Source organism: Grampus griseus (assembly GCF_964374135.1).
Source record: "Grampus griseus genome assembly, chromosome: 8".
Lineage (NCBI taxonomy): Eukaryota > Metazoa > Chordata > Mammalia > Artiodactyla > Delphinidae > Grampus > Grampus griseus.
Genome location: NC_139002.1, coordinates 1,332,175 through 1,355,350, shown reverse-complemented (window position 1 = coordinate 1,355,350; position 23,176 = coordinate 1,332,175). Strand labels below are relative to the sequence as shown.

Here is a 23,176-nt window from a genome sequence, read left to right as displayed (position 1 = left end):
CATGTGGGATCTTCCCGGACCGGGGCACGAACCCGTGTCCCCTGCATCGGCAGGCGGACTCTCAACCACTGCGCCACCAGGGAAGCTCCCTAGTGTTAGTTTTTTGAGGATCTCCATACTGTTTTCCACAGTGGCTGCACCAATTTACATTATCCACGTGCACCGTGGTTTCCTTTTCTCCACATCCTTGCCAACACTTGTTATTTCTTGCCTTTTTGATAACAGCCATTCTGACAGATATAATGTGATATCTCATTGTGGTTTTGATTTGCGTTTCCCTGATAATTAGTGACGTTGAACATCTTTTCACGTCTGTTGGCCATCTGTATGTCTTCTTTGGAAGAATGTATGTTCAGTTCCTCTGCCCATTTTTTAATCAGGTTATTGGGGTTTTTTATTGTTCTTTATATATTTTGAGCATTAATGCCTTATTGGATATATGATTTGCAAATATCTTCTCCTATTTGGTAGCTTGTGTTTTCATTCTGTTGTTTTCTTTGCTCTGCAAAAGGTTTTTAGTTTGATGTGGTCCCATTTGTTTATTTTTGCTTTTGTTTCCCTTGCTGAGGAGGCATATCTAGAAAGATATTGCTAAGACTGATGTCAAAGGTATACTGCCTGTGTTTTCTTTTAGAGTTTTATGGTTTCATGGCTTACATTCAATCTTTAATCCCTTTGGGGTTGATTTTTGTATATGGCATATGATAGTCATCTAGTTTCAATTTTTTTTTTTGCATGTGGCTGTGCAGTTTTCCCAACACCATTTATTGAAGACTATCCTTTCTCCATTGTATGCTGTTTGCTCCTTTGTCATAAATTAATTGTCCATATATGTGTGGGTTTATTTCTGGACTTTCAATTCTGTTCCATTGAGCTATATCTGTTTTTCTGCCAGTATCATGCTGTTTTGAGTTCTAAAGCTTTATAATGTAGTTTGAAATCAGGGAGTGTGATATCTCCAGCTTTGTTCTTTTTTTCTCAGGATTGCTTTGGTTATTCAGGGCCTTTTGTGGTTGTATATGAATTTTAGAATTTTTTGTTCTATATCTGTGAAAAATAAAAATGCCCTTGGGATGTTGATAGGGATTGCATTGAATCTGTGGTTGCTTTAGGTAATATGGACATTTTAACAGTGTTAATTCTTTCAGTCCATGAGCACAGAATGTCTTTCCGTTTCTTTGTGTCTTCTTCAGTTTCTTTGAACAATGTCTTATAGTTTTCTGTGTACAGGTCTTTCACCTCCTTGGAAAAATTTATTTCTTAGATTATTTTATTCTTTTTGTTGCAGTTGTAAATGGGATTGTTTTCTTAATTTCTCTTTCTGCTAGCTTGTTGTTAATTTTTAGAAATAGAACAGATTTCTGTATGTTGATTTTGTACCCTTCAACTTTACTGAATTCATTTATTATATCTAATAGTTTTTTGGTGGAGTCTTTAGGATTTTCTGTATATAAAATCATGTCATATACAAATAGTGATAATTTCACTTCTTCCTTTCCAATTTGGATGTTTTTATTTATTTTATTAATTTTCTTTTTTTTTTTTTTGCGGTACGCAGGCCTCTCACTGTCGTGGCTTCTCCCGTTGAGGAGCACAGGCTCCGGACACGCAGGCTCAGCGGCCATGGCTCACGGGCCCAGCCACTCCGCGGCATGTGGGATCTTCCCAGACCGGGGCAGGAACCCGTGTCCCCTGCATTGGCAGGTGGACTCTCAACCACTGTGCCACCAGGGAAGCCCCTAATTTTTTTTCTTTTTTTTTAAATTTATTTTTTGGCTGTGTTGGGTCTTCGTTGCTGCACACGGGCTTTCTCTAGTTGCGGCGAGTGGGGGCTACTCTTTGTGGTGCTCGGGCTTCTCATCACAGTGGCTTCTCCTGTTGCAGAGCACAGGCCCTAGAGCATGTGGGCTCCAGCACTTGCGGCGCATGGGCTCTGTAGTTGTGACTCGTGGGCCCTAGAGCGCAGGCTTGGTAGTTGTGGCGCACGGGCTTAGATGCTCCATGGTATGTGGATCTTCCCGGACCAGGGATCAAACCTGTTTCCCCTGCATTGGCAGGTGGATTCTTAACCACTGGGCCACCAGGGAAGTCCCCGGATGTTTTAATTTTCTTTTCATGGCTAATTGCTCTGGCTAGGACTTCCTGTGTTGAATAGGAGTGGTGAGAGTGGGCATCCTTACCTTGTTCCCAATTGTAAAAGAAAGCTTTTAGTTTTTCACTGTAGAGCAGTGGTCCCCAACCTTTTTGGCACCAGGGACTTGTTTCATGGAAGACAGTTTTTCCTCAGACTGGGGGTGGGGGGATGGTTTAGGCAGTAATGTGAGTGGCAGTCAGGCGGTAACGTGAGCGATAGGGAGTGGAAGGTGAAGCTTCGGTCGCTTGCCCGCCGCTTACCTCATGCTACGTGGCCTGGTTCCTAACAGGCCTACCGGTCCGCGGCCCGGAGGTTGGGGACCCTTGCTGTAGAGTGTGATGTTAGCTGTGGGTTTGTCAATTGTGGCCTTTATTATGTTGAGCTTCCTTCTATACCCATTTTTTTGAGAGTTTTGTCATAAATAGGTGTTGAATCTTGTGAAATGTTCTTTCTGCATCTGAGATGCTCATATGGTTTTTATCCTTCATTTTGTTAACGTGGTGTATCATGTTCATTGATTTGTGGATGTTGACCCATCCTTGCATCCCTGGGATAAGTCCCACTTGTTCATGGTGTATGATCTTTTTAATGTATTGTTGTATTCAGTTTGCTAATATTTTGTTGAGAATTTTTGCATCTATGTTCATCAGAGATAATTTTCTTTTTGTGTGTTATCTTTGTCTGGTTTTGGTATCAGGGTAATGTTGGCCTTGAAAAATGAGTTAGGAAGTGTTCTATCCTCTTCAATTTTGGGGGATAGTTTGAGAAGGACAGGTATCAAATCTTTGAATGTTTGGTAGGATTTACCAGTGAAGTTGACTGGTTCTGGACTTTTGTTTGGGGGGAGCTTTTGATTACTGTTTCAGTCTCCTTACTAGTGATCTATTTAGATTTTCTTTCTTCATGATTCAGTCTTAGAAAGTTCTATGATTCTAAGAATTTGTCCATTTCTTCTGGGTTGTCCAGTCTGTTGTTGGGTAGCTCTCTCTTACAATCCTTTTTTAAAAAGTACATTCTTAGAGGAAGGTCTTGAAAGTTCTAGGGGCTTTGTTCTGGGACTAAGAAGGAAAGTGCACTCTGAGAATTCTCTTTCTTCTGGGTTCCTTCCAGTGAAGGTCAGACTCAGAAAGCAGTCACCCTGCTGTATCTAAGAGACTTTGTTTTGGAACATGACATTTGACATCCTCTGTGGTTCGTGACTGAAGCCGCCATGAAGGGAGAGTCTGATGTCAAGTGCGGGTTCTCTGCTCTTTTAGTGTCGCGTTGTCTCTGATTTTACTTTTCTTTTTTCCCTCAGGCTGCTTGATAGGGGCTGTGAATCTCAAATCCAGCAACCGAAACCCAGTGGTACAGGAATTTGAAAGTAAGTCCAAGGAAGGGTTTAGGCAAAGGGGCACCACTTGGTGATCTGGCAGCTGATGCAGGATAGACACACACGGATGTGTCCTGCCCAAGAGGCTTGGGGGTGGCCGGCTCCCCAGCAGCCATCTGACGTGCACGTGTGAGCGAAGCACCGCTTCAGCAGCCCGCGGGCAACTCTGCAGGCTTTCTGTTGGCTGAAACCTGATTCCTGGCCTGGCTTTGCGTTTACAGAACCAAGAACGTTCTTATATACAAGCAGAGTATTAGGGGGAACGTGTGCTCTCTTTAATAAAAGTCTTTGCTAATCATCTATATTGTTTTTCTAGCTAAAACTAAAGTCTCTTGGAGCCTGGAGCTAGCTAGATTTTTAATCTACACGACAGACCTAAATATACATGTAGCTTGCAGGGTCTGGGTATACAAGTGAACCTAAAATTGTTCCACATTCACTGACAGTTCTCTTTCTTCCCTTGCTCATTAGGTGTGGAACTATCTTGTATCATTACGGATTCACAGACAAATGACCCCAGGATTGAGTGGAAGAAAATCCAAGATGAACAAACCACATATGTGTTTTTTGACAACAAAATTCAGGGTATGATCCTGTGGTCCTCTCGTTTGTACAGAAGGCCCAGGCATGCACTTGTGGCCAAGACTTTGCTCTAACTGGACCTGCATCTGTAGCCAGGATTGGTGTTCTGTCTTGTTTTACATATGGAAAAGTCAACATGCAAAAATAGTGAGAATAGTGTATGGAACATCCCTGCACCTGTGACCCTGCTTCAGTAAATACCACGTAATCAGTTAGGATTTTAGTCTACACGCAGCCGTAGCTTTTGAGGTATCTGAGTGAACATTCTCCGAGGCCATCTCCCTATCGTGACCCACGACTTTATAAGTGACTTCATTAGTAGGACAGTATGGAACAGCAGGGGGACAGCAGCGCCCACTGTACACACCTGGGTGCTGAGCGCACCATGCGGGAGGGCAGGGTACGGGCTGCAGGGAGGCGCTGGGCCATGAGCACGTGGGGCAGAAAGACATGGAAGCGCAGGGAGCTTCTCGGAGGGACCGCTGGCTCTCGGCCCAGCAGGAGAGGGCGGACACGAGGTGGATGGCGCTTGGAAGGCCTCAGGAGGGGCGTGATGTGGTCCCACTGATGCTTTAGAGAGGGGGCTGGTGGTGGGCACAGCTGAGAGCAGGGCCCAGTTCAGGATTCTTCTGCAGAGGCCAGGAGGGGGTCAGGGTAGTGTGGATGGGGCGGGGGGTTGTGATGGCGGGAGGGGGCCACCCCGGGGGACAGCAGGCGGATGGAAGAGTCGGCGCAGCTGCAGAGGCGGGCAGCCCCGATTCCTCTGAGAATGTGACAGTGGGGGTTTCAGGGAAGGGGTGGAGGCTTTGCGCATCAACCTGAAATTACGGCCTTTCTGCCTCAGGTCCTCCACATCATCGGGGGTCATGGGCTCTTAAAAACAGTTCTGTTTGCCCACCAGTATCCTCCCACCTCTGGTTTACGAAGAGATGGCAATGCTATTCTCAGGAAACAAATTGGTTTTCTCTGGCAGCTTCATCAGGCTGTTCTTGATAAGCCCTGACCGAGCGGGAATGTTCTTAAGCAACTTTCTGTTTCTTCCCCCCCCCCCCCCCCAGAAATTGCCACACAAAATAGAGGCCTGGAGGGAGGCCTTGCCTAGGGCAGGGCTGTGCCACCAGCGCCTGGTGGGTTTGCGTTTACTTGTTTCCCACACGGTGGACGCTCTGACCCCTGCTGGTGCCTGGATGACGAACCTTCCCGCTAGAAAACACCGTCAGAAACGTTCGTTCTCTTAGCAAAGCATTTTGCCGTTTCCATCACGTGTGGTAAATCCTTCCTAGACTTGTCACCAATTAGCAGGTTTAGTAAATTCGTTTCTAATTTTTGTGTCATTTTCTTTTCTAACTCTTTCCCTATTTGTCAGTGCCCGGGTTCTTTGTGCTTCTTTGAAAGAGTTACTGTGTTCTTTATGCTTTAAAAATGTTTTAATTGAGACACAGTAATTCACATAGCATGAAACTCACTGTTTTGAAGCGTGTAGTTGGTGGTTAGTGCATTCAGCAAAGACGTGTGGCCGTCACTGGCAGATTCCAGCACATCCCCGCCCCCAAAAGAAACCGTGTCCCTTCTTCCCCAGCCTGGCAGCCACTAATCCACTTTGTGGGTCTGCCTGTCCTGGATGCTTCCTATAAATGGAGTCATACAATATTTGGTCCTGGCTTCTTTCACTTAGTGCATCGTTTTCAAGGTTCATCCATGTTGTTGCAAGTGTCTGTACTTTGTTCTTTTTAAAAATATATATTTATTTGGCCTTGTCGGGTCTTAGTTGCAGCACGTGGGATATTCATTGCGGCATGTGGGATCTTTAGTTGTGGTGCACGGGCTTTAGAGAGCACAGGCTTAGTTGCTCCACGGCATGTGGGATCTTAGTTCCCTGACCAGAGATTGAACCCATGTCCCCTGCACTGGAAGGCGGATTCTTAACCACTGGACCACCAGGAAAGTCCCTGTTCTTCTTTATATCGATGAATAATATTCCATTATAGATATGCCGCATTTCATCAACTGCTGTACATTTGGGTTGTTTCCATTTTGGGCTATTATCAATAATGTTCATAAACATTGTACAGGTTTTGGTGCAAACGTAACTTTTCACTTCTTGGGGATAATTAGCAGGAGCACAATTGTGGGGTCATGTGGTATCACATGTTCAGTTTTTTGAGAAACGGCTAAGCTCTTTTCCACAGTGGCTGGACGATTTTACGTTCCCTTGGCTGTGTGTTTCCCTGCATCCTCAGTAACGCTTGAGATTATCCATTGTTTTGAGTCCAGTCATCCTAGGGGGTGTGAAGTGGTATCTCGTTGTGGTTCTGACTTGCATTTCCCTGACAGCTAATGATGTTGAGAATCTTTTCACATGCTTATTGGCTATTTGTCTATCTTTTTGGAGAAATGTCTATTCAAATCCTTTGTCCATTTTTAATTAGGTTGTTTATTTGTTGAATTGCGAATTTTCATACGTTCTGTATGCTAGTCCTTTGTCAGATATATGATTTTCTCCCAGTCAGCAGATTGTCTTCTTACTTGCTTCTGTCCTTTGAAGCACAAAAGTTCTTAATTTATTATGAAAGGCTCATGAAGGCTGATACAACTTTGTGTGTGTGGGCTTGTGCTTTTGGTGACCTAAGAGATCACTGTCTAATCCAAGGTCATGGTTATTCACGTCTCTGTTTTTTCCTAAGGGTTTCAGTTTCAGCTTGTGCAGCAAGGTTTGTGTTGTGTGTGGTGTGAGGTAGGGGTCCACGTCATTCTCTTGCATGTGGGTACCCAGGTGTCCCAGTACCATTTGTGAAATGCTGTTTGTCTTTTAATGTTGTTTGACTTGTTTTCTCTTTTAATGGGGAACCCTTTCTGGGAATGATGAAAAGGAAAGGAGGCCCTTGCCTTAACAACAGAGACACATGGCCAAGTCCTCTTACAGCCCAGGCACTCCCTTGGTGCTCGGCATTCTCACAGGAACGGAGACGAGCCAGTTGCAGTTTTCCTGCCGAGGCACCAGAGATGGCCCCAGAACCTCCTCCTTCAAGCAGCAGAGCTGTCTGTAAAGAGCCCCTCAGTGCCCTGTCTTCTGTACAGGAGACCTGGCCGGCCGTGCAGAACTGCTGGGGAAAACCTCTCTGAAGATCTGGAACGTGACCCGGACGGACTCAGCCCTTTACCGCTGCGAGGTGGTTGCTCGGCACGACCGCAAGGAGATTGATGAGATTGTCATCGAGTTAACTGTGCAAGGTGCGCGTGCACGTGGGGTGGTGGCCCCTGCCCTCGGCTCACGCGCCTGCCTGTGGGGAGAAGACCAGCTTCCTTCCTTCCTTTGCTTCTACAGTCACGTCCCCGAGGGTGTGGCGCTTGGTGGGGCAGGGGAAGCTCAGGCTGCCTGCGTTGGGTTGGAGGTGAGGAGAGAAGGGGAGCTTCTGCCTCTTCTGTCCACCTGCTAGAGGGGGTGGAGGCACTGGGAACGCTGGGGGGTCACCTACGGGGGCAACCACAGGCAGTGCGAGCCACGGGGGAGCAGGCCTGCCCGCGACGCAGCGTCTGGAACCCGGCTGGCTGACTCGTTTTTGGAGCAGGTTCATTGTGGGCTGTGGTAAGAACAGGGCCCTGTTGCTGACCGTAACCCCTGCCGTGCTTCTCCTGCAGTGAAGCCTGTGCCCCCAGTGTGCAGGGTGCCAAGGGCTGTGCCTGTGGGCAAGGCGGCCACGCTGACCTGCCAGGAGGGCGAGGGCTACCCCCGGCCACATTACAGCTGGTACCGCAACGACGTGCCACTGCCCACAGATTCCAGGGCCAACCCCCGGTTCCGAAACTCCTCTTTCCTCTTCAACCCTGACACGGGCACCCTGGTAAGGTCTCTCAGAAGGGGGGCGGGTGCACACGTCTGTGTCGTGGGAAGAGCAGTTATTAAGAGACAGTAAACTTTACGAGACAGCAGCTTTGAGCCCCGCACATCGGGGACCCTGCCCTCCCTTTATAGACAGAAAAGTTGTAAGGGGGCCAGGGAAAGGGGGCAGAGCCAAGGGGGGGACAGTGACTGAGGAGGGCGTAGGTGGCCTGGCCGGTGCTGTCCTCGGGACAGAGTCGGGAGGCAGCTGGGACTTACTCCCTGGCCACACGTCTGATGTTGAGGAACTGCTGGCTGCATTCAGCACGGTCGTGATGTCGTGGGCACGACTTTTAAAAAGTCCTTCTAGAGACACACAGATGTTCGTGGATGACCCCGTGGTGGGGAGTGAGGAGGCAGTGGGTTGGAGTCACGGGCACGTGAAGCCCGGCTGCTGCCGGCTCTGGTGCCCCTGGCATGGAGGGGGCTCACTGTGCACCAAGCCCTGCTGTCGGGTCCCCATTCACTCCCAGTCCCCAAACAGGTGTTCAGCGCCATCCACAAGGAGGACTCGGGCCAGTACTACTGCATCGCCTCCAACGATGCGGGCTCAGCCCGCTGCGAGGAGCAGGACATGGAAGTGTGTGAGTGTCTCTGCCGAGCCTTGCCCTGCAGACCGGCGGGTGCCCCTCAGCTGTGACCCCCCCCTGCGCGGGCACACGGGCTCTGCCCGGGTCCGGTGGGAGGAGGCGAGGACACACCAAGGAGCAGCTGGAGGACTGACACGCTGGTCCTCTCCTCATCTTGTAACTCTTAACGACGTTCCATGAACTCCATTTCTTTGGTAACTGATAGAATTATCGAGATACAAGGTTCTCCAGAAATGTATCAAGTTTAACCGTTTTGCAGTAGCGGTAAGCTGAAACCCAGGGTTTAGCCCCAGTAATTCTGCCCTGTTCGGGTGCTTCTTTCTCTGGGGGTGTTGGCTCTAAGGGGGGTTGAAGGCAGGACGGGGTTAGACTTCAGGGCCCCCCTCACCTGTGGAGTCAGCCTCCAGGCGACTCTTCTGGCTGCTGTCAGATTTGGGAAGCTGCTCTCGGCAGGAGGAAGATTCCTGGGCTTTGCCCCAGACCTCTGGACTCTCTATGGATAGAGCTTGGGAACTGACGTTATGAAATCAAAATTTCAAAGACTTATTTTTAAAAGTGCACTCACATTCAAGAACGCTGTACTAGATAAGGGAGAATTTTTTCTTCCTTAGGACTCTGGCTCCTAGCTGTCTTTGTAGTATAACCATGTCGTCCAGTAATAATGTCCCCAGATGATTGTTATGCCCCGCAGGCAGTGCCACACGGCTTTGGCGCAGCGGGTGGGTGTCGTGGCCTGTGGGCGGAGGTGTTCCGGGCCGGGAGGGGCAGGGGCAGCAGGCCGCGTCTTCTGACCCCTTCTCTTCTCCAGATGACCTCAACATCGGCGGGATTATTGGGGGAGTCCTGGTTGTCCTGACTGTACTGGCCCTGATCACAGTGGGCATCTGCTGTGCCTACAGACGTGGCTACTTCATCAACAATAAGCAGAACGGGGAAAGGTGAGCCTGTCCTACCTGCACAAAGCTCCAGTGGGCATTTCTGTGGTCCACCGGTGGTCACTCGGCTTCCCTCTGTTTCAGCTACAAGAACCCAGGGAAGCCGGATGGAGTTAACTACATCAGGACGGACGATGAGGTAAGGCAGCCTAGAGGCTGCAGTGTCCCGAGCAGGGAAGATGACATTCCCCTGAGAACCAAGCAGGTCCGTAGAAGAGATTTCTGAGTCACGTCCGAAGCGCGAGCCCTCAGCCCTTCCCCTGGCTGTGCGCTTGCGGGGCACTCAGTCCACAGGCCTCACGGCCTCTCCTCAGAGCACGCTGTGGGGAAGCGGTGTCAGGCTCCCTTCCCACCGCACGCTGGGCCCTGCGTGGCCGCGGGCTGCCCTCTAAGCCAGTGTTGGCCTTGCAGGGCGACTTCAGACACAAGTCCTCATTCGTGATCTAGACGGCAGCACGGCCGCACGCACACGTGGATACCTCCACGGGGGACCCTGCTGGGAGCAGCCCTGCGAGGGGAGCCAGACGGGGCTGGACACGCGCACGAAAGCTTTTTGTTTTGGCCAAAGTTGACCGCTACTCCTTTCTTACTTTTTAACAAGCCACACGAATAAAAGAGTTTTCCTCAAGATGGGCACAGTCACAAGGCCAAAAAGTGACTGGGTTCTCGAGGCCGAGCCCATCGGGGTCTGGGTGACCTCAGGGCGGGCGCCAAGGGCCCGGGAGGCACGGTGATCTGCTCCGTGGCATCGGCATCGGTATCCAAGGGCTGGCAGAGGGGGGCAAGGCATGAGCCTCAGCTGCAGTGACCTGGCTTCACGGTGGCCAAGTGGTCAGGCCACTTCATCCTGAGGCTTTGCTGTCACTGTCCTAGTGTCCATCTTGGGGAATCTTTTTGGGTCAGCATTTTATAACAACAGTCCAAATCAGGAAGGTAAATTGCTTGTTAGAAGGAGGGAATCTTCTTACCTGTAGGAACCCTGCTCATCCATGGCGGGTCCCAGTGTTGAAGGAAGACCTTCATCTTATGCTAAATCTGAAATGGTACTGATACTATGTTCTGCTTTTCTATGGGTATTTTATAAAATTTTACATTCTAAATTTTTGCTAAAGATGTATTTTGATTATTGAAAATTTCTATTTAAACTGTAAATAAGTTGTCATACAATGTTAAATAACCTCTTTTTTTAAAAGTTCAACTTAAGGCAGGAGCCCAAGCTACTCCTGTTCAATTGGAAACACCACTCAGTGTTCCTTGTGCTTAGGAAACCTTTAAGAAAATTCCAGTTGAGTACTGTCTTGGTCTGTTTGCGTCTCTCCAGAAGAGACACGAAGGGCTCTTGGGTTGGCTTCAAGCTGCCTCTTCCTTGGGCTCCTCAGACCACCTCTGCCCCAGACCCACAGACGCGGTGTGCAGACCGTGCTGGTTGGTGCCCGGGGTGGGGCCGCATACCTGCTCGGAGTAGCATTGGCTCCTGACTCCAGGCCAGCCCGCCCACCCTTGTCCGACGCCCCGACGCTGGCCGTGCGTGGATCAGCCCTACCTAAGGGTGCCGTTCACGTACCACGTGGGTCAACCCAGGACGGCGGCAAGGGCGGGGTCCTCGGTGTGGCACCCCAGCCTGGCTTCCCTGGGACAGAGGTTTTTGGCTGAAGATGGCTCAGGAAACAGCAGCCCTGCTGTCTGGCTTTTAAATTCATTTTACTTACTTGTGTAGTTCATACGACGGTCCAGGGCCAAAGGCAGTTTTGAAATCAAATCTGTTAAAGACAATGAACCCCACTGTCCCTCTCTGCTATAAAGACAGCGCAGGTTCTGTCTCGCCGCACAGGAAGCTGTTGTGCAGGGTCGCGAGGCCAGCCTCTGAAGAACAGCAGGAAGGGCGGCCGGCGACGGTCTGACTGACGATGGGCAAAGTGTGTGCCTGAGTCAAAGGCAGCTTCCTGATCGTGCCCCACATGCTGCCTGCTTTGTGGGGGCGTCAGGAACAGCACCCTTTGTTCTTAGCCTCAGACACGCTGCTGTGTTAACTCAGCGTGAAGCCCTTGGGACCAAGGAGCTTCTCAGAAGGATGCCTCCGACTCTGTGTTACAGGATGGTTTTTATGTAGAAGAACACAGTCATCTTGGGATGAAACTTTCAGTGTCTTACTTGAATACTCGAGACTTGCGTTGCCCTTTCTTTTCTGAGTCGTGTGAACGCTGTCGTCATGGAGTATTGGCAGCAGCAGAGGGCAGCACCTCGTCATGCTAGGGTGCCTGACTTCTTCCATCTGTGTCTTGAGAGCGCAGACAGACCTAAGACTGTCCCTTCATCCTCAGCTCCTCTGGGTGGAGAAGGGTAGGGCCCTTCCACCTGTGGGGGCAGCTCCAGCCTCCTCCTCGGTTGTCATAGTGATGGGGTAGTCTTCTTGTACCCTAAAACCTCCGCCCCGGTGCCATGTGACCTGGCTCTGGCTCTGACGGAGGAGAGAGGAGTGTGGGGTCTGGGAGGTTGCTGCCCGTCACTGTAAAAACGCAGACAGAAAAGGAGCATCGAGTGATTTTAAGATGTAAACGTTGCTGGAGACGCGAGGCCACATGGGCTGCTGGGGCCTTGGTGTGGCTGCAGCTGTACACAGTGCCACAGACCTGTGCTACTAACACACCTGTGAGTTGGTATTTCTTAAACCTCATTTATAAAAGCTTCTAAAAAAAAAGCAGCTTGGTCTCTTCATTTCTCTCCTTCCTGTGTCATGTCAGGCATGGCCCTAGGTTTGAAGTGCTGGACGGAGGTGAGGGTATTCGCTTAGGGGCAGCCCTGTGACTGACTCCGTGCATGCGTGTCAACACACACGGGAGCTGGGGGGTCATGACGACATCCACCCTCTCATCCAACCACCCCGTCATGTGCAGGACACGCAAACAGCAACCCTGTGCTTTTACTTCTGTAGAACTGGGATTAAGACGTGAACCAACCAAATTTCTTTCTGGTCATTTTTGGACAAAACACGCACATACAAGGGTTTTAAGGTTACCTGATGGCGCCAACAGAGGAACCTAAGGCCACTCTCCTGCGGGAACAGCCCTTAGCAGACTACGCGCATGTCATCAGCGCTGCTGTTGCTCCGGGTAAGAAACACAGAGGGTTTTCTTAAGCAGAGACTTGTAGTCTATGCTAAGATGTCTGCTGTGAGGAAAAAGACAGAGGCAGGGGCAGAGGACCTGGACGTTAAAGACAGATTGAGTCCTTTTTCCCTAACGGGGAAAGATTTGGGTTCTTAAACACTTTATGTCAATTAAGTACCAATTAAAGCCCTGCGCTAAAAATACTCGAAGGCTGTACTCATACTTTTATTCATTTGAAAAAGCTTTAAAAGTCTGCAATTTATAAATAAAAATAGAAAAAATATTACAATCAAGATTTTGATATCAGATACGGGAAACTATGTACTTAGTATAAGGAACTGAAACCAGCTACCAGAAGCTTGACTATAGAAGAGAACGCTCAGGACTGTGTTCTTTAAGGACCAGAACAGCGCTTATGAGAAGGGACTGGATATCTTCAAAGTTTTTTTAAATTCACAAATCTCTCGGTTTATTGCACACAATTAGCACATGACACAGGTTGGCAGAAGTTGGGAAAAGAGGGTCACAAACCACGGTGGGGAGAAGCCAGGGAAGGAGGCCTTTCTGCAAGAGCAGGACCTCCAGTCCAGCAAGGGTCCCTGGAGAAGCAGAGTGGGAAGCCGCCCTCTGGCAGCCTCCTTCCATCTGGAGTAAAGTTACAGTATTAAATGCTTAAGGCATTTCTCTAGTATTTTACACTTTTTAACCAGGCATTTCATAAGGAGAAACTGAAAAGGTTGACCAACCACACAGGTGAAAAGCTGGGCGGCGCTGGACTCACAGGCGAGCCCTTTGCTCACAGTGGAAGCGTCTGGGGCCAGGGGCACAGTGGTCAGTTGGCTGTTTTCAGGGGGGCCTTGCGGCGTGACCTCCTGGGGGCTGCGCTGTCCTTTCCTCTGGCGGGAGATGTCACGTTCCACTGCGGGGGCTGCGGGGGCCTGGGGGGAATAGGCGTGTCACCTGGGGTGGGACAGCCCCCCCCCTCCCAACGGGAACACCTCTGGGCGGGGGCCAGGGAACTTACGGCATGTCGGGCAGTGACAGACAAAGAACGTTGTCCCCGTGGCCCGGGGCCTCTGACACCCCCAGACTTCCTGGGGTGCCGGCACGGCTCGTGGACCTGGCCGGGGGGGAGTGGCCTCTGACGGGAAAGGGTGTCCGGGGTGAGCTGATGTAGCTGAGTCCCGCTCCAAACGTGACATTCTGGATGGTCCCTGGGTGGAGGGGAGAGTCAGTGGAGGGTTAGTGAAGGCCTTCAGGGAGAGAAATTGAGCAAGGTCAGATGCGGATCTTGCTATGGGTCCACCCAGGCCCACGCGGTGCCCAAGCCCGGCCTCCATCATCGGGCCACCCTGCAGGACCAGACCGCTGGCCTGACCGCCCTCCGAGCACCGGCGCGCACAGCCTTGGCTTCTCAACAGCCACTTGTCGTGCCTGAGGCCCCACCCGCAGCTCAGATCCCCCTGCTCTTCCTGTCACTGCTCCAGAGTCCCCTGAAGATGCTGCCCTGCTCCCTCCCTCTGGTCACTGCAGCCCTGCTGCTACCCCGGATGTCCCCTCGCCTGCCACCTCCCCTCCCACCTTGGTCAGACTTGGGCTCTGCGTCCCACCGGTTGTGTGAGCTACTCTGGGAACCTCGAGTTTCTTACTCTCTAAAGGGGAAACACATGCACCTCCCTGAGAAGAACTGCCAGGTTTGAATGAGATCACTTGTGTTAAGTCCTTAACACAGTACTCGGTACAAGGTAAGTGCTGAAAACACTGAACCACGACGGTCGTTTACTACCTGGGTCCCTCCATCCCCAGAGGCAAATCTGCCCAGATCCGCGTGTGCACCCCGGTGGCTCCGTGCTCAGGGGGCCCGGCCCCCACTGCCCCTGAGACGCCCCCACCCCGTACCTGGTAGGCACGCTGTCACTGCACGCGCCAGGACGGCCAGGCTCTGGGCATCCCCTGCACCGTGGCTGGCTAGCGTCAGTGCATCCCTGGTGCCGTGGGCCCAGGAGCCTCTCGCGCCCCCTTAACAGGCAGCAGCAGGGTATGTTTCCACCGCTGCTGTCCAGACCCTGGGCCCCTGGGGGCTCTGAGCCCCCTCCCCGCATATCCTGGCACGTCCAGGCAGCAGCACCTTCGCCACTGACTTACAGCCTAAGAGGGACTTGCTACCCGCCGCCTCCCCCCATTTTCAGTTAAAATCTGGCTCTGAAAATCCCTCATTTCCACTCAGCAGGAATGCCATGTCCACACCGAGTGCAGCCGAGACCACTTCCCCATGGTCACCCCACCTGAGAAGTGGTGACAGAACCGGTACATAAACCAGAGAAGGCAGAACGTGGGCTTCTTAAGTTATCTGGTAATTCTCAGAGGAGGGAGAGCTAGGAGGCAACCTTCCAGCATTTCTTTCTGGTTCAGTGTGAGGAGAAAGCCCCAGGAATTTTACATTCAAGAGACTCGAGAAGTAGTCTCACTTCCAGTGCAAATCCGAGTGGCAGCAGCCGGGCCTCCTGTGAGGGGCACGTGCGGCCAGGACAGAGCAGGGACTGGGGGACAAGCAGAGGACGGGAAATGCACTCCCTCCCACAGCATCTGGCACCAAACCGCCAGGACAGGAGCACAGAGCATACACCGCACTCTTTTGCTTGAAAAAGGGTGACTTTTTACATATATAACATTAGACCCCAATTACCCCTGCTCTTCATGACAAAAGCTGTCACGATTCAGGCATCATCTGGGGAGGGGTGGGGTAGGAGTTCTGTTCATCCATTCATCTCCCTTCACAGGACGACGGATGAAAATCATCTCTAACCCGTTAAGTATTCTAAGAGCTCACAGGTAACAGAACCACCAGGCAAGGCGCAAGAACACAGCAGGTGCCCAGTAAGTGCCCGCTGATGGAGCACGACTGCACGATGGCCCAATGCCCTGAGGCCTCGACACCACAGGGAACGGCGTGTTCCGCTCCTCCTGTAATAACGCCTAGGACCAGTGCCGAGAAAGCAGTGGGGCCGGAGAGAAGCACCCAAGTCCTTGCCCAGCTCGGCCACCACCTGACCTCTCGTCCCGCCGGCTCGCAGCCCTTGCCGTCCAGGCCCGGACAGCACCCCCAGACGTGGTGGAGAGCAAACAGTTACAAACCAAAGCCAGACGGACGGTGAAGGACTTGCAAGTGTGGTGCCAGGGGCACCTCATCCACTCTGAGGGTCAAACGGGGCTTCTTCTGGAAGTGAAGGGGTGATAGGTGGGGGAGGGGCCCCAGGACGCGGACGCCAGGAGAGCGGGGCTCCTGCACCCTTGGGAGGACTGCCCACACTGGGGTGCAGAGCCAGGGGCAGGTGGCGGGAGATGGGCAGAGGCCCATGGGCCACGCCAGGCGGGGCCTTGCAAACATACTACAGACTCTGGACAGGCAGAGTTTCTTCATACTGCAGTAATTTTCTCAATGGTTTTTATGGGTTTTGAGATAATAGGCTATATATAAAACGAGTGATAGGAATAAACACACTTCTAACTCACCTCTATTTTCAAATAGAAGGAAAGCACGGGACATTAGAAAAACCTCCCAGTAGGAGAGGACACAGGCTCTCCTCACGGCCAGCAGGGGAGGCCTCAGCCCACTCAGGCAGCCCGCAGTGACGCGCGGTGCCACGAGCGCTGAGGCCTGGCCCCTGAAGCGGGTGGCCTGAGGTGCTGGCCACCTGAGGTGTTGGCCACCTGAGGTGTTGGCCACCTGAGGAGTCACCAGGTGTAAAAGCACCTGGAAGAGGTCGGCGGTCAGCTGTGCCCAGTCTGACCTGATGCCCCGCGACGTGGCTGAAGCAGCTCTGCTGCGACCCCCGCACACGCGGTACCTGCCGCAGTCAGAAGAACGGCTCGTCCCCGCGAACCACTTACGGTCAGGGGTGCTGATCGCCCGTTTAGTTATGAGGTCAAGAGCTCCGCTGGACTCCTGCTCCAAGCCCTGCGAGGACACTGGGATGAAATGGGAGAGCGTTACCTCTCCGAAAACCCAAACAGCCCCAAAGACAAAACATTCCAATGAGAAAAAACACTTGCAAACTACACAACACACTTACTGTCCCAAATAAAGTATTCTTTTAAAGAGGTAATTCAGAAAGATACAAATAAATGACAAACACGAGAAACAATGGCCTTTTCTCACTGGGATTCAAACAAGTGGAAATGAAAATGAAAATTTTGGGTCTATAAAGCTCAGCAGAGGGCTTCCCTGGTGGCGCAGTGGTTGAGAGTCCGCCTGCCGATGCAGGGGACACGGGTTCATGCCCCAGTCCGGGAAGATCCCACATGCTGCGGAGCGGCTGGGCCCGTGAGCCATGGCCGCTGAGCCTGCGCGTCCGGAGCCTGTGCTCCGCAACGGGAGAGGCCACAGCAGTGAGAGGCCTGCGTACCGCAAAAAAAAAAAAAAAAAAAAAAAAAAAAAAAAAAAAAGCTCAGCAGAGAAAGTGGAAAATTATGAAACCAGCGTTTCTCTGTAGGACCTGGGCTCTCATGGGCCACGGCAGGGATGTCACTGAGGGGAACTGGAGACGACAGTTTCACCATCAAAAGGTTAAGACGTTCAGGGGGGTTAATCCTAAAGATCACACACATACAAGACTGTATGTTCCAGGATGTTCTTTGTGATGTGATTTGTTTCAAAACGTTGAGAAAACCTACATTTCCAGGAATGGGCAGGTGAGCAACACGTCATGGCTGCCAAGGCACTGCAGAAGGGTGACGGGAAGCCCTCCCCGTGTTGCTGTGGTCGTGGGATTGTGTGCACGACAGTTACAAAGCCACGCAACCTCCACCACAACTGCATACACAAAACCACACACACACACCTCACCGCTACGGCTGGGTCTCCACATCACCCCATTCTCCAGATCTTCCATCATAAACAGGATTGTTTTACTCCCTGTGACCCCAAGTCCCCAAAGTCCCTTGTTTAAAGACAACAAACAGAAATGCTTTGATGGGGAAGGAGAAGGGGGCCCGGGTCTCCGAGAGCCCTGGAGCCGCCCGGTGGACTCACCGCGCTCAGTGGGCTCGCCTGGGCCCTCGGGACACATGGTGAAGGGTGGCAGCCCCACGCTCCGGCCGCTCGACTCCACGGCCTTCTTGACAGAATTCAAGATGGCGATGGTGCTCGGCGACATGGGCCTGTTGTCGCAAAGACACCAGTGAAGCACAGAGACGAGACGCGCCCTCATCCTCCCTCAGACCCAATCTGCGCCAACATGCGAACAATGCTCAGGGTGACCTGGGAGGTGCCTCTGGGGATGTGGTGACTCGGCCCTGCACACCTGGCTTTGGGCACCAGCCTCTTCAGTGGCCCAGTGTCCAGGGACAGAGGTGCGTGGGCAGCATGGGGCCTGGATGTGGACGCCTGGCTGGCGGCGGTGCCCACGGTGCCATTTTCTCGGCCGGCAGGAGCTGGCATTTCCAAACTTGGAACAACCTGTCGCAGAAGAGAAATTAAGACTATGTATCTTCCAACACTTAACGTCAAGAAATGTTTACACCCTCTGAGCAGTTCCGTCTCAGACCCCCGCCCCCGGCAGCTGCCTGGCATGGCACTCACAGGGCTTTCAGGGATTCTGGGAGAGAAGCTCACCCCAAGGGGGCTGTGGGGGAGACCAGGTTCTCTGCCATCAAAGAGCAAGGACCCTCAGCAGGGTCCTCGCTCTCCAGGAACTTGCACGCTCCCCACACTGGGACTCAGGACTTTCCAGATGGGCGGGGGCGACGGAGAGAAGGCCCTTGGCGATGCTGTCCACGGGACACGGGAACACTGAGACACCCTCAGGCCTCCAGCCACCCCAGGGCCTCGCTCAGACGACCGCGCTCACAAGTGCATGCTGGGACACGCTGGGGAGGCGGGTGGCAGGGAGCAGATGGAGAGGGGCCGCCCACTCACCTGCCCGGCCTGCACCCCCTGGGCGCTCGCGGCCGCCCTGTCTGCATCGGCCTGCCTCGCCAGCTCCTGTTCCTGGGCCAGCTGCTCCTGGTACCGTTTCATGTCGTACTCGAGCTCTGAGGCCAGCTGCTTGTCAACCGCGAAGAAATCCTTGATTTCATCTCGGTAATCCTGCATCACCTCCTAAAACAGACCCAAGGCATCCATGAGCATTCTCTTGAATAAGTGAATGAGCTCTCCCACATGACATCATCAATAACAGGAACATGCCGAGACCAGGCGGTTCCCACTACATCGACCAACCAGTGAACCTGACGGTATCTCCCCAGGAAGTGCCGGCTGCACGGTACTGACCACACGAGCAGGGGCCTGAGCCCCTGGACGCTTCCCGCATATCTGCCAGGTAACCCGAAATCCCACATTCTTAGCCTAAAGCAGCCCGTCACAGGGCACAGAACTACCCTGACAGCTGGATGGGGGTGGAGGTGTATCTGGGCAGCCTGGCTCGGCTCTGGGTCACCACCAGTTCAAAGGGTCTTGTGGTGCCATGAGGCAGCCCCTCAGGAATCCCAGCCAGAGGCTGGGGAGCGGGCAACACACAGTGTCCTGGCTGGAGCCAGTCACGGGGGGCTGTCCACACTGGCTTTCTCAGGGGATGTAGCTGCGGCTCGGAGCCAGATATCTGTACATCCTGACAGAGGCTATGAGTACATCAGGGCGAGGATGCTCTCAGGTCTTAAGGACGGATGCCAGGACCCAGCCTCTCTGCCTTAAGGAAGAAACCATTTTCCCTAACATGTTGGAGGGAGAAAAGATCTACTGTGGCCCCACATTAGGGGATGAGACCCGCCCAGTCCTCCAGCCGCCCCAGGGCTCCCAGGTGGAGGAGAGGACTGCGGGAGCTGCTCCGATGGGGTCCACACGAAGCCGTGCCACCCTCCTCGGTTAAAGCCGTGTGGCCGTGCTCGGTGTGTGCTCAGAAACGGGGACTTCCTTTCCTCACGTGTTTAAGGAGTCTACCTAGGACCTAAGCTCTTTTTATTCCTCTGAGGTTTAGCAGGGCAAAAAAACCATGAGTGACCTGAAGTCCTCATTTTCTCCACAGTCAGCCTGTCTTTCCCACCTTCACTTCTGTAGGATAAAGAGATATTTGAAAAATCATTATTAAATCTAATTTTTCAGCGCCCTTTTTGGAAAAAAATGCTTAGCATTTTTTGAGGAAGAAAATAGCCTAGTGTAAACAAAAAGGAAAAAAATGCTGCATTTCTTTCTAATTGAAAGATTCTGCAGAGAGGCCTGAGGCCTCATTTATGTCCGCTCTGCATGTACGCGTGCCCCACTGCGTAGACCAGGATCAGGACGCCCCGAAGCCACTGCTCTGGGCAGCATCTCCCGACTGGGAACCCAGAGAGTGAACTAAGACGAGGGCTCTGCTTGTAGCCGCAGCTGAGAAGCTTCAAAACTGAATGTAATTGTCAGCAAGGACACAAGACTCAACTGCCCGCAAAAGGCAGGACCAGCTTCTGAAGAACCTGCGGAGTCAATCTGTCTTCCCCCCAGTCAGAGGCCGGCCTGGGGCACAGCTCCGAGCGCGGATGCACCCACGGTAAGGACTGCAAGACACCCTGAGTAACCAACAGGGGCGTGGCACCAACCACAAATCCCAAGGCCGACTTTACCCTGAGATACTGCATGAGTTCCCGCAGAGCTGGGATCTTATTCTTCTCTAGTACAGACTTCAGGGAGGTGATAATTGGAATAATATTTTCTATGAAATTCCTCTTCTGAACCTGTGGTAACACAAACGAAGACTGTTTGAGATGCACAAAGTTCTGAAAGACAAAGACTTTCCCTCAGCCTAGTTCTGCCTGCGTGGCCGATCTCATACACGACCTAAGTTTACTTTTTATTTTTGATATGATTCTGGGGATTGGAGAGGAACGCCACCTCAGCCGGGGAGACTGTAAAACCATTACCTCAAAACGCTCAGAGGGCTTTGTAAAGCAGGATGCAGACAAGTACTATTCTTATTTCTAAACAAGAAAAAGAAACTAGAATTACAGTTAACCCTTGAACAACCCCAGTCTGTAAGTTATCGAGATTTTCAACTACGTGGGAAGAGCGGGATGTCGGTGCCCCAGCCCCTACACTGCTCAAGGGACAACTGAATGAAGAACTTGACACAAGCTCCAAACCTCCCCACAATCCACCACGGACCCCTGGCTCCTCGCCGGGCCCCTCCTTTCAACATCCTCCCTGGGACTGGGGACATCGCGTGCCTGCAGGTGGGAGGGCGATGCGGGGAGGGGCCGGGCCTGGAGACGGTTTGCGTGTCCCCCTCTGTAACTCTGCACACATTTAGAACGTGCTGGGTATTTTACACAGTGCCTTCGCAGTCTTCACCAAGAACAATCACTAACCACAAAGGTCTGCACTAAATCTCTTAGAATTAAAAATAACTCATTACAGTAGCCCACACATGCAAGACTGTCATTCTGAATCTGAAAATTATTCTTTTCCTCATTTAAAGTCACTAGTGTATGTTCCTTACTTGTAATCCACTCATTTCTAAAAAATCTTATCAGAGTTCTTGAAACAGGAGAGCAAAGACTAAAGGAATAATTAATTTCATAAAGATGAGTCTGAGCAGAGGCTAAGTATAGGGACAGCCTTAAAAAATGGCTTAAATGCATTCACTCCACAAATATCATCCAACACCTTCTCTCTACCAGACACAAGGCTAACCTCCAGGGCTACAGAAATGAAGCCAAGAACTTTTGCCTTCAAGTTACTTCTAGGCCAGGCTGTGCGTTACAATGTGTGGCCAGGTGACGAGTGGCAGGTGTTAAGGGACTTTGGAAGAGGGATGCCTAAGAGGGAAGGAGCAGGGCGGGATGTGTATCAGGGAAAACCCTGGGGACGTGTAGGGATTGGGTGGCAGCAGGGGAGGACGGGGTGGGACAGGGCACCTTGGGCAGAAACGGCAGCACACAAAGGCACAGGGCAGGAGAGCACGTCTCCACAGAGGCCAAGAGTCAGCGGACTGGAGGGATGGGAGGAGGCGTGGAGAGAAGGGCGTGCTGTGCACACAGGAGTTCTGTGTGCCTTGAAGAAGAATTGGGATTTTATCCAGAAGGTGACAGGAAGCCACCAACCCACTTATTAAAGATATCATTGATGAGGTGTAACTTACATACCACAACATTTGCCCGTGTTATGTCAACAGATGAACGAGTTTTGGCACAAGTATATGCTGAGTAACCAACACTGCATCTAGATAATCACCCACGATCCATGGCCCCAAAAGTGCCCTGCTCCCCCTCTCTGCCTCAGTCTATTTTAAGCAGGAGAATAAAAAGATCAAATCTGCACTTAAGAAAGATTACCCTGGCAGCAAGGCGGTACACAGCCCAGAACAAAAAGAAACGAGATGGAAATGGTACAGGTTAAATAAATGTGGAGCTAGTGGGAACGTGAGACAGACAGATTTGTGGGATGAATGGACAGGACCTGGGGACACACTGGATGTGACCAAAGTCCACTCCTTTGGGTTCAGAAGGCTTCAGGGCTCAGGTGGCGATGCAGGCTCGGTACCAGAACCTGGGCCTGGTGAGCACCACAGCTGTTGTTCGAATCCCAATCCTCACACGCACCGGCCAAGCAGCGCTCTGTGCCTAGCCTGCCAGACTCAGGCTCCCTTTAGGGTAACTAGCCTGCCAGACTCAGGCTCCCTTTAGGGTAACTTGGCAGATAAAGGTGCCCTTCTCCACAACAGAGCCCCCGGGAACCACGATGAGAGAGACACGTAGGAGGGAGAGATGACCAATTCTGCCTGAGATGCCCGCAGCACAGCCAGGCCACAGGCTCGCAGGTCCAGGCTTGCAGGAGCCGCTGGAGCCACAGGCACAGGTGGAGAACAGCACCCCCAGGTGAGCATTGAGGCCAATGGGAAGAATGAGGCGGGGCCTTGGCAGACACCCGGAACTCGGGGCGGGGGTCGCACAGGCCCCTTCAGGGAGTAGCACACTCACCTGGGAGATGAGCTTCTTCTGCGCCTCCTGCATGACCACATTGGCCAGGGCCAGGTCCTCCTCCTCCACGAGCTGGTCCTTGTCCGATTTAGCCCTCATCGCCAGCAGCTTGATCTCCTTTGAGCTGAGCACCTCGAACGCGTCCGAAAGCAGCTCGCTGGCTTCCATGTCCAGGGGCAGGACGCCGTCGGCAAAGCACGCTGGAGGAAGCAGAGATGGGCTTCTGAGACACGCTGCCGGGGGCGGGGCAAAGGGGGATGCACAGCCGGTGGTCCGTCGGCCTGCACGGCACAGCTGACGGCCAAGGACATAAGGGGCCCTGGCTGCAGGGGAGCTGGGTCCTTCACACATGTCTCATCCCCCACGCCGGCCGGTCCTACCCAGGATGCTCAGGCAGATTTTGGAAGTGATGTTGAACCGCTGCTCGTCTGTGAAGTGCTCCAGAAGGAACTTGTAGATTTTCATCCGCTTCTCCTTGTTTGTCTTCCCCTTCAGTGAGAACAGCCGCTTCTCTCTAGGGCAGAACAGGACCCTCTGAGCACTGCCCGTGGGCGAGGCCGAGAGGAATTCACTTCCAACGGCAGCTGGAGCCACCCGCACGCCCAGGAGGTGATGCTGCCCGTCTCCC

General features: G+C 52.2%; 2 protein-coding genes across 3 annotated transcripts in view; one reads left to right on the top strand and one right to left on the bottom strand.

The window, feature by feature from the left end:
* The window catches only part of JAM3 (junctional adhesion molecule 3), a gene marked incomplete at its 5' end in the record, with an annotated part of 60,177 nt that extends 48,019 nt beyond the window's left edge, over positions 1-12,158 (top strand). The window contains 8 exons of one of the 2 annotated variants that reach the window (XM_082659179.1): positions 3,432-3,497; positions 3,978-4,091; positions 7,167-7,319; positions 7,728-7,930; positions 8,453-8,552; positions 9,367-9,496; positions 9,578-9,632; positions 11,325-12,158. In XM_082659179.1, the coding sequence (XP_082515305.1) occupies positions 3,432-3,497; positions 3,978-4,091; positions 7,167-7,319; positions 7,728-7,930; positions 8,453-8,552; positions 9,367-9,496; positions 9,578-9,632; positions 11,325-11,360 (857 nt within the window). In that variant the 3' untranslated portion in view covers positions 11,361-12,158. Of the gene's footprint in view, positions 1-3,431; positions 3,498-3,977; positions 4,092-7,166; positions 7,320-7,727; positions 7,931-8,452; positions 8,553-9,366; positions 9,497-9,577; positions 9,633-9,904 lie in introns of both variants that reach the window. The other variant, XM_082659178.1, reaches the window with a different exon arrangement.
* Positions 12,159-13,092: 934 nt separating this feature from the next.
* NCAPD3 (non-SMC condensin II complex subunit D3) overlaps positions 13,093-23,176 on the bottom strand; it is a 57,397-nt gene continuing 47,313 nt past the window's right edge. The window contains exons 26-34 of the mRNA XM_082661232.1: positions 22,929-23,062; positions 22,549-22,748; positions 20,197-20,307; positions 18,518-18,700; positions 17,904-18,058; positions 17,633-17,760; positions 16,492-16,569; positions 13,625-13,814; positions 13,093-13,538 (exon numbers count right to left, since the gene is read on the bottom strand). Of these exons, the coding sequence (XP_082517358.1) occupies positions 13,433-13,538; positions 13,625-13,814; positions 16,492-16,569; positions 17,633-17,760; positions 17,904-18,058; positions 18,518-18,700; positions 20,197-20,307; positions 22,549-22,748; positions 22,929-23,062 (1,285 nt within the window). The 3' untranslated portion in view covers positions 13,093-13,432. The remainder of the gene's footprint in view (positions 13,539-13,624; positions 13,815-16,491; positions 16,570-17,632; positions 17,761-17,903; positions 18,059-18,517; positions 18,701-20,196; positions 20,308-22,548; positions 22,749-22,928; positions 23,063-23,176) is intronic.